The 11,226-nt window shown below is 32.7% G+C and overlaps 1 protein-coding gene across 2 annotated transcripts; it reads right to left on the bottom strand.

The window, feature by feature from the left end:
- Nucleotides 1-3,416: 3,416 nt before the first annotated feature.
- On the bottom strand, nucleotides 3,417-5,967 carry LOC107946425 (ethylene-responsive transcription factor ERF119). Of its 2 annotated transcripts, none has more exons than XM_041107024.1 (3): nucleotides 5,821-5,967; nucleotides 5,146-5,419; nucleotides 3,417-5,028 (listed from the first exon to the last, which is right to left on the bottom strand). In XM_041107024.1, exon 3 carries the CDS (start codon nucleotides 4,805-4,807, stop codon nucleotides 3,791-3,793), a length of 1,017 nt encoding a protein of 338 aa, XP_040962958.1. In that variant the 5' UTR covers nucleotides 4,808-5,028; nucleotides 5,146-5,419; nucleotides 5,821-5,967; the 3' UTR covers nucleotides 3,417-3,790. The 2 variants fall into 2 exon arrangements, with proteins under 2 accessions (XP_040962958.1, XP_040962956.1); XM_041107022.1 differs by having other exon boundaries at nucleotides 5,146-5,476; nucleotides 5,821-5,952.
- Nucleotides 5,968-11,226: the final 5,259 nt, after the last annotated feature.

The following is an 11,226-nucleotide window of genomic DNA, read 5'->3' on the forward strand; positions in this document are numbered from 1 at the left end:
AACATAACAAATAATATGATTACCATTTATAAATTATGTTTTTATTGCTAACGAAAATAACTCATTTATTATATTTTTAAAGGTTTTTAACTAAATATTATTTGTAGATTCAAAAACTACTTAAATATGATCAAAATCTATTGCATATTTCTTTTTAATTTTAATATTATACTTTCTTAAGTATTAAATTCATGTTTATGGAAACGTAATCAAAATTTATTGTAACAAATTTAAATGTATATCATTTAAAACTCTAAACCTTAAATGTAATTAAATATCATTTAATTTATATATTTTTAGTTTACAATCTCTTATTTAAAATTGACATTTTATTTAGACTTGTGGCCAACTCGAAGATCCGTTCAAAAAATAAAGGGTTTAGACAAAAATATAGGCTCAAAAAATGGGTTAGGGCAAAAAATAATATCCGTTTTCTAAATAAGTCAGGTCTCGAGTAAACTTTTTTTGGCCCGACCCGAATTTGTAGAAAAGAAATATTGTTGCTGCTTTTTTATTGTATTTCATTATTTTGCTATCATTTCGTTATTATATCGCTATTATTTGTTGTTATTATTTGGATATTATATAATTATTGTTTTATTATTAAGTTTGCTACTAATTTTAGAGGTATTTAATTGCTAAATTGCACTTATCTTAATGTTATTTAAGTATATTTTTTCCATTTGTTGGGAAACATTTATTTTAATATTTTTAGTGTATTTGATGTATTATATTTTTTAAATTTATTTTTATATAAAAATATTATTCGGACCAGGCTTGGGAAAAATTTTAAACTTGAGCTTAAATTTTTTACTTGACCCAGCCCGGCCATCAACAACTCTACTCTTATTTTAAAAAATAAACAATTAAATTTTAAATAAAGGATAGGGAACTAGGTTAAAAGCTAATTCTCCTTGTGTGCCGTTGCTTACAAGGTACTCAACATTTTATTTCCCTTGATAGAAATGGTTTTGAGTTAATTAAGAGAGTAGTACTTTAATCCCACTAACCAAACTTTTCAAGTGGAGAAGGAATAGTCAATGAAGACATTGGTTTCCAAATTCCAAGTGTTCGTAGCCCTGTTTAAACACGACATAGATTTTTCTTTTTTCTCAAGGCAAGAATTGACTTTTCTTTTTTCACGTAAATTTGGTCAATGCCCATCCTATTTAATTATATAAATATAAACCACCTTCAATTTCATATCAAATTATATTATCTGTGCAAAATCCATGATTTGAGAATATAAATGATGTTTGAAAGGTGAGAAAATACAGTGAAAGTGAGGAGGTAAAAAAGCACCGGTTATATCATCAATTTCACTTAAAATGGTGGTTTAATTTAATTGAATAAATTATTAAAAAATATTTTTAAAAAAATTAAAAATAGAGAAAATCGGTTCAATCAATCTAATCAATTGGTCGGTTGAACTCGTTTGACCAGTCAGTTCAACCGATTTACCGATCAACCAGTCAAATCCCTTATTCCAGACCAATATCTTCGATTCAATTGATCCAATCAACCAATTCGGTTCCAAAAACAATGATTAAAGGATGACCAAGGCAAGGACACACAAGAGGGTTGGCAAGGCCTTAGCCCCCTAAAATGCTAAACTTTATTTGTAATCCCTTTAAAATTGATATAATGGTTAAAATGTAGTTCGACCCTCGAGATGGTAAGATTTTAGTTTAGTCTCATTAAAAATTATTAAATAATATTTTAATACAATGATAAAATTATATTTTGACTCTTTAAAAATATAATTTAAAATAAATTTTTGACTTTGTCCCTAAATAAAAGAATGATATAAGAAAATAACAAATTAGCAATAAATGTTTAGCGTAATAGTAAGGCATATTGTGTTCTGAAGAATAAAATTTAAGTTCAAACCATGAAAATGACATTATTAGAATGGGTAACCATAAAGTTAACTTTCTTTTTAATTTTATTGATGTAGCATATATGTGGATTACCACTTGGATGAATATGAGTAAAATATTTAAAAATGTTAATTTTTTTTATAATTTTAATGCTTTTTAATTTTAAAAATGTTTTTATATATTTTTGAAAATTAATTAAATGTTGATGTACTATCCACATGGTTATCCACTTGTATGTCATGTCAACAAAGTTAAAAAAGTTTTTAACTTTTTCAATTATTTTAAGATAAAAGGACAAAAAAATACAATTTAAAAATTAAAAATTAAAAATATGAAGGGATAAAATAATTTAGAGAAAAAATTATTGTGGGAAAGTGAAAAAACCAACGAAGAAAGTTGATTATTAAATATTGAAAACCAATACATTATATATACACATACAATGAACCATTAAAAGTTGAAGTCAGCCAAAGTCGTTAATTAATCTTAATGATGCCATACCCCCATTAGCTTACCAAGTATTTGAAGCCAAAAGTTGGCATATTTTTTCATTCTAGCCTCTAGGTGTACCCATCTACACCCTAATATGATTAGATATTATTAGGTGTTATGTTTAAAAATGGATAATTTTTTTTGCTTAATTTTGTATTAAAAATGTATATATGAATACAAATATATTAATCAAGTAAAAATAAGAGAAGGAAATGGGAGGCATTGACTTAGAAAGATGGTAAGAGTGGAGCAAATTGCGCACCACCTATCCAACCATTGGTTTTGTGCCATCTCAGAAAATAATCAAATCATATATGTTCACGTCCTAATCAATCTCCTATTTAAATGAAAGCATGTTTTTTTAACTACAACTTGTACTGTTCCAATATAAAGTTTTTAGTTTGAGAGATATTTCCTCTCTTGTTTTTCTATTTTTATTATTGATTGGTGTTTAAATAATGAAAATTGTAGGGATATTATCAGAAGAAAATAAAAAGCTATTCAATCCCCAAGTAAAAAGCGTTTTCAAGATAAAACATTATACGAATAGCTAATAGCCAAGAACATTAAAGAGACGTCTACCAAACTCACAACCATCATTGAATATTTAACACATCAAGCTCATCAAATGTCAAGTACAATATAAATATTTAAAAATTTTAACTATTTATTTAGTTATTAATATAATATGGAACTCGAAATTATTAAAAATTAACTTCTAAAAATGCAAAAATAGTTTTTATTTTATTCGACCAATTAAAAATGTGTTACTATGAAAGAGTTGAAAAAAAGTCCAACTTTGCATTCCAACTGGAGGCATAGCGCAGAAAAGACATAATGAAAAGCAGCCGTTCCCTTAGAATCAAAGCATTAGGTAGATGTTGTTTTCAAACCTCAACTAGAAGATCCCAAACCCCTTCTTTTCCCCCTTTTAACAACAATGAATGGAGCTCAGAATATATACCGCTACTCAACCTCGTTTCATTAAAGCACGCTGATTCATCCAACTACCCTTATCATATCAATTTGTAGCAACCATGACCATGAATCAATGTTGTAATTTAATTAAATAAAAACTTCATTCCAACGACAAAAAACATAAGAGTATCTTACGCATGTGAGAATGAGCCAAAAAAAAAACCAGTATCAATGGTGCTCCAAACATCAAAACACTTTCCAGATAGATGAGTCCCTTGGGACGGCTCTATAGCACAAGAAAACCCAAGGGAATCAAGACCGCTCATTTCTCCTTTTCAATTCACCAGCAAAACACATACTAGACTTTGCACTCACAAAAATAAAGCACATCACTAACAACTCGTCTTGGAGAGTCCCTGTGATCACTTTCTACTTTCATGATTTGACCCAAAACTTAGCTAATAACGCTTTATAATATTAACTTCTCCTAACTGCAAAATTTATGGGCACGCAATGTTGAGGGGGGCTACTTCATCGAAAACAAAATCATCAGTGCTGAAATCACAATCTGGTAGATCGCTTGGCTCATCGGCTCCGATCCCGCAAATACTCAGGTCCTCAATGCTGCAATAATCTTCCAACATCATACCAAAATCGTTGACAAACAGGTAGTCAGCAGCTTCAGCATCTATGTTCAGCTCTTGTCCAACTGAGCCAGATAGCAATGGATCATCAATGAAACAGAGGTCAGGTATCGGTATATCAGCAAAGTTCGCATCGAACACCTCTTTGTTGGCATCACTGCAATCATCATTGTTATTAGAGACTGATACAGATGCGGAAGTATCCAATTCATGCACCGAGGATGGTGAAGTATGCGATACAAGGCTCTCAGACTCTTCTGAAGCAGAGGGAACAGTGTTGTTGTGAGAAGCAGCTGCAGAACATGAAAGGTCATTGGTTTTATCAGATGAAGCAGAGGCGGAGGCAGCAACAGTGAGAGCCTCAAACTCGAGCTTCTTAGCTTCATAAGCCTTGGCTGCTTCTTCAAGGGTATCGTAAGTTCCCAGCCAAATCCTGGTTTTCTTGAGTGGATGCCTGATCTCAGCAGCCCATTTGCCCCACTTCCTTTGACGAACCCCAACAGGTTTTTTGGTTTTAGCCACCAGAGGTTTGTCTTCAAGGGTTCTACTCAAAACCCTTTTCCTGCTAGTAGGGGTTTTAGAGTTACTGTCTTGCGAAGATGTCTCGGACTCAAGAGGCTTTACCTGAGGAGCCAACCCTAAAACAGGAACTCTCATTTCACGAACAAAACGCCTTCCCCTTGGGGCCTTTCTAGCAGCACTTCCCTCGGATTCATCTTCACTTGAAGATGAATCGGTTGCATATGGATCATGGAAGATGACTCGAACTTTCCTAGTCATTTGGGTTTCTTCTTCACTCATCGTTGATTGGGGTTTTTTAGGCTTTTTGCAGGACTTACTCAGATTCATGGTTTGTTTTCGATACTCTAACATTTTTGGAAGCAAAACTGGGTAAAACTCAACTAAACCCCCCCTCAAAATACCCGGAAAAACTGTAGACAACTATTTAAACAAAATCGAATGACAAAAAAGGGTGACAAAGTCGAAAACTATGAAAGCTGTATCAAGTATGAGCCCCTCTTAAAAACAAGAAAAGATAGAAAAATCGTTGTTTTATGTGAAAACCTCCAAAGGACTCAACTCCAGAACAACTCCTGCAAACCAAAAACAAAGCAATCCGACATCAAAACACTGAAAATACCCAAAAGAAAGCACAACAAAAGACAGATTCATATAAAAAACTAAAACAGGGGGTTTATCTGTTGCCATACTTTTTGGGTCTCAAACGCATCGAAACAGTCGAGAACACGATATTCAGTCTCTGCCTATAGAAGCAGAGAATCATGCAAGAAACAGCCAACAAAGCGGTGATGAACAAGCGAGCACAGACAGTTGTTGTAGAAGATGAAAAACAGAGCTGCAACTGAGCCCCAATCAAAGCCAAATCAAACTCAGCCGACATAAATTCACTAATCAACCTCCCTTAGCTCTTCCAAAGCGCAACCGAAAACAACGCTCAACAAAGCCTCCTCTCTGCCGTTTTGCCTTTTCCAGAGAACCCAAAACGAGAAGAAAAGAAAATCGACTTAGATACTGCTAGATCTAGCGGAAAAAAGAAAAGAGGAAAAGAGAGAAAGGATTAGAAATCTATGGCTCTGATTTTTCTCTCTCAAACACTATACCCCTAACAAAAACCCAGCAAAAATAGCCTCTTATCGCTTTGTTTCGAACAGTAATATAGACCACACCACCACCGTGAAAAACAGTGTAAAAAATAAGACCGACCAACGAGGTTAACAGAGAGACACAAATCTCAATGGAAGCAAAAACATCATAAAAAAATTATTTAAAAATATCAACAATTAAATAAAATAATAAAAAACCCAAAAAACCAATTCCATTTCCCTAAAAATTCAGGAAAATTAATATTTATTAGTTACCATTACCTTCTCTCTCTAGTGGGTATGGACTGACTCTGGATTTTCTACTATTTTTATTCAAATCTTGACGTCGCTTTCTCTTTTTCTTCTGCTCTGTTTTTCTTCTTCTTTCCCTAAGGCCATTCACCTTTTACCACCGGCATTAAAGCGAACTATATATGTGAATAAATATATTATTAAATTAATTAAAAGAAAAAGTTAAATTGAATTTATTTATGGAAATAAAAAATCAATATGAGCTGTCATGCATATCGTATCATCATGCATGACCAATCTTACCATCTCATGCGTATCATGTTTCACCTGGCACGGGGTTTTTAACTAACACTTGGCACTCGTTATTGTGTATCCACGCTCGCATCGACCATCACGGATTGGTCCAGTTGACGGCGAGTTGAACACACGCCTTAAGTGAGAGAGTGGGGATAGAGCTTCTGATGTCCGCATCTGTATTTTGGTATGGACGAAGCGCCGCGATTCGGCAACGTATTGGTGAAGGAGTTTTTTTGGCGTTTACAACAGGATTCGCGTAACATTTGGGTCTAGGACTCTACCAAATTACGATATAACCACTGAGGAAGTGACGGGGTTTCATTTCTTCTACGGTCTAGGATTCCCCTTATTATCACTTGAGAAGATTTTTAGGGGAAATCTCCGTATTTTTCTGCTATTTTATTTTTATTCTTAAATGATTCTGTTTGAAAATAATAAACAGCCCATAGGTGCAAAGCGTGATCTTAAATAACCTCATCAATATGTAAATTATGAATTTGACCAATCATAGTACCTCCAATTTATTCTCATGCATAATTATATTTTGGCTCACATAAAAAATAAAATATTTAAACTCGATTTTATGTTTGGACAAAATGAAACACGTTAAAAGTTACAAGGATTAAGACAACACGTTTTGTATAGTTAAGTGAAATTAAACGACAGCTACCCAGACATGGCAATGCAACCATATAACGTAAAGTGCAAAAAATCCAACACCATTTAACAATGCATTTATTTTTATATAAACATTTAACTGCAGCAATTACAAACACCGTAAATTCAATAAAATATTCTTCATTTATTTACACAATTAAAATGATTTTGATTGGATGCGATTTAAAACACCATAACTCATCATAACCACTATATAGAAAACCATTCAATTACATATCCAACTAATCATCATGCCTTTATGTAATTGTAAAATTTCCGACTCTAAAATTTTAAAATCAACATAAATGTGGTATTTACTGTATATTGTGCATAATTTTTTTTATAAATATGATATTTATATTCATTTTGTGCTTAAATTCTAGTGTATATATACAAAGAGATATTGTATGAAACTGTGATTCCACATCATCCCTATCCCTTAAGAAAAATCACAGTTTCAAACAATCCCTTCTCATATATATATTATTATATTTTTGCTTATATCTTTTTCTTTTCGGATGTATAGTTAATAGTTATTAACTTGTTATGAAATAAAGAGTAAAAGAACAAAAAATTAGGAGAGCCAAATAAAACGTATTTTATTGATTAACATAGTGTGCACTATGCTTCTTTAAACTCTATATTTATAGATACAAGTATAGATGAAATAAAACTTTATTTATGATTAATATTCGAGTTCTAAATTGCATCAAATTTATATTGATCTTAATGCACATCCACTTAATAATAAAATATTTATAACACTTCTCCTTTGACATCTATTGGTAGATTATGTGTCTTAATAAAACTTTACTGAGATAAAACAACCTTATGGAGGAAAAATTCCTAGTGAACAAAATATAGTACACATGTCTATAATACGCATAACATATTACATCATTAAAAATCTTATTAGGAAAACTTGATGGGACAAAAGCTCGGTTAAAGGAAAAAGAGTACAGCGCGTATTTACCCTCTTCACGACAACATCACATGATATCTCATATTCTACATATTCCATTTTTTAATACTAACTTTTCATACAATAACTTAAAAAATTTTGATAAACATTTATATTATCATTCTTTTGGAAATAGGAAGAATTTTGGGGAAATATATTTTAATCTCTTCAAGAGTTCTAACAATAATCACAATAAACTTTTATCATTACCATTCTATAAAGATGTATATGTTTAAATCAAATCAATTCATATATTAAACAATTTTCATGCAATTTCTATATGCTTTTAGCATTTTAAATTTTTTAAGGATTTTAATATAAATTTCCACTATATAGTGATTCATCTAAAAATTGTAATAATAATCATAAGACACATGCCAAATCTTTCACAAACTGACACTTAATAATATATCTAAATGTTATTGCATCTACTAAAAAAATATTATATATTTTCATAACCAATGCTAGGACTCAGTGTAAAACTTCAGTTTTCTTATTTCGTTTTCACAAAACTTACTCATCTATACCCCGCTGGCTTTATACCTTTAGACTTTTGGACTAATGGTCCTGTGTGGAGTATTCCTCGCATTTTTTTGTCGAAATAGAGTTGACATCCCAATGAGAAGAGACATCTTGTCCCTACTACGCGATGAAGGGTGTCCCGAAGAGGTAGTAGCCATGTTACGATAAGGTGATGTCTTATGCAATTTTCTTGGTTTTTCTTCTTATAGTCAAATTCTGATTATTTGTCTCAGTCGAAGTCTAATTAGTGTAGGTTATTTTAATATTATTTGACCTACGAATTTAGATTATAAATAGGTCATTTTCCACCCTAAAAAGATAATTCATATTACACATTTAGGTATTAGCTTTTTATAAGCTTTCAAGGAATTTTGTGTTTAAGTTTTAAGGGTTCTTATTTCGGGTTTCACGATTTAGTTTTACCTCTATCTTTTGTACTCTTCGTTTTTGTAACACCTCTAACCCGATTTCGTTGCCGAAACTAGGTTACAGAGCATTACCAAAGATTACAGAACAGATAACAGACATTTCACAACATATAGTGTTCATATCAGAATTTAATCATAAAGTCCCTTATAAGAGCCTTCGAGGCCCAAAATGCATATTAGAATCGAGTCGGGACTAAATCGAAAACTCAGAGAATTTTTCACAAAATTTTAAAAATTTTCTAAGGTGTATGGGACACACGCCCGTGTGGCTAGGCCGTGTGTCTCACACGGTTGAAAGACACGCCCGTGTCTCAGGCCATGTGGGTATTTGAAGTAGGGATACATGGTAGTATCCCAGCTCGTGTCCAAATTAGGGTGGTTACTGACTTGGGTCACACAGCCAAGACACACGTCTGTGTGCTAGGCCGTGTGAGCATACTGACCTGCATAATTAAGGTACATAGTTCACACGGCCAAGTTACACGCCTGTGTGCCAGGCCGTGTGCCACACACGGCTGAGACATACGCCCGTGTCTCTGCCCGTGTGAAAATACATGAGCATTCTGTTTTGAAATTTTAAAAATGCAGGGGATACACGACCGAAACACGCGACCATGTGCTAGGTCGTGTGTCACACACGGCTAAGGCACACTCTCGTGTCTCTACTTGTGTTGATAAAATAAGGCCATTTCCAAGCCTTATTTCTCACCCAAACTTGTCTTCCACCTACACCAACATTTTAACACATTTACGAACCAATTCAAGACATTTAAACTATGTCAAAACCAAGTCTTAAATTTAACACATTACACATACAACCAATGTGCTCTTAGGCACCCCAATAGACAATTTATTTTTATGTCATTCCAAAACTTATACTTACCTAGATACCAAATGCATATATGCATAATCAAATTCATACCTCAAACATGATAATACCATATATATCAAAACACGACCATTACAAGCCATTCCAATAGCTAGTTAAAACCAAAACATGTGTATGCCAACTTTGGCCAAATTATCCTATACATGCCATTATAACCAAAGTTAATTTACTAAATATACCGAAATGAGTTGATGGATAGTATAATGATATCTCCGCCAAGCTTCCAACCCAACGAGCCTCCGAATTACTATAGAGTAGAAGAAAATAAAACAGAGTAAGCTTTTAAAGCTTAGTAAGTTTGTACAATAAGAAATTAACTTACCATTCAATTGCATTTAAGGTACGCATACATAATACATCCAAAACAATTTAGCCAATAGCCTAAACACATATTCTCATCAAACTTGTTAGTCATGTAATTCACATGAATTCTAAGAAACAAGGATGAGCTCATCATGTAACAAAATTTCCATATTCATAAGCTTTCCATATCTTAAAATCACATATATCAATTCCATGTATTTCAATGATATACGGAAAACAATTCATTTAAAACTCATGTTTTCTCATGTCAGGATTTTGCCCGTTGAATCATTAAATATCGATGGATACACGGGTAGTACACTCGAAGTGTACAAATCTGTAATCCGTTAATTCATATTCAGGAATGCTCTTTAGAGCATATAATCAGGAAGTCCTCTCTTGAGTCATTTAACGGGAAGCTCATGTGAGCCATGTAACGGGAAGCTTATAATAGTCATAATCGGGAAGCTCATGAGAGCCTATAACGAGTAGCTTCGAAGAGCCAATAATTAGGAGCTCTAGATAGCTATATATCAGGAAATTCATGCGAGCCAATATAGGGAAGCTCACAAAGAGTATTTAATCGGGAAGCTCACGAAGAGCCATATATCAGGACGCTCATAAGAGCTGCGGTGTGCCCACAACACATACAGGATCACAACCGATCGGAATGGTCTGAAGAGCTATTAACGGGAAGCTTGCAAGAACCATATAACGAGAAGCTTGAGAGGGCGAAATATCGGGATGCTCATAAGAGCTAATAACGGGATGCTCTTTCAAGCTGTGGTGTGTTTGTAACACATGCAGGACCACAACCAATTCGGGAACCTTGTATCTATCGAATTTTATTTATTCAAACGAGACTTGACTTTTATCGGGCTTTGTGAGATATGTAGTTAATTTCATATACATGACAACAATACAAACACATACATACAGTTCAATTAACACATATAAATTCTCAATTTAGTTACACGAACTTACCTCAACAATGTTCGTGTTCGTAGACTATTATTTCGATGCTTTTTGTTTTCTCCGATCCAATTTTGAACTAGGTCTATTCAAATCTATACGAGTAAATTTAACTCAATTTAATAAAATTCACATTCAATTCCATCCAATTCACATCTTAGGCAAAATTAACATTTTGCCCTTATACTTTTGATGAATTATGATTTCATCCCTATGCTCGAAAAATGATATTCATGTAATTTAATCATGATTTCAAGCTTAGACAATTTTTACATATAACATTTACAGCACATGTATTTCATAAAAATTAGAATTTTTCCATGAATTTTATAGCTTTTTCATTTAGTCCCTAAATCACAATTTCATCAAAATTTCATAATTCATGCATACTCATCCATGTAAAAACC

This window comes from Gossypium hirsutum, chromosome D12 (genome assembly GCF_007990345.1).
Source record: "Gossypium hirsutum isolate 1008001.06 chromosome D12, Gossypium_hirsutum_v2.1, whole genome shotgun sequence".
Lineage (NCBI taxonomy): Eukaryota > Viridiplantae > Streptophyta > Magnoliopsida > Malvales > Malvaceae > Gossypium > Gossypium hirsutum.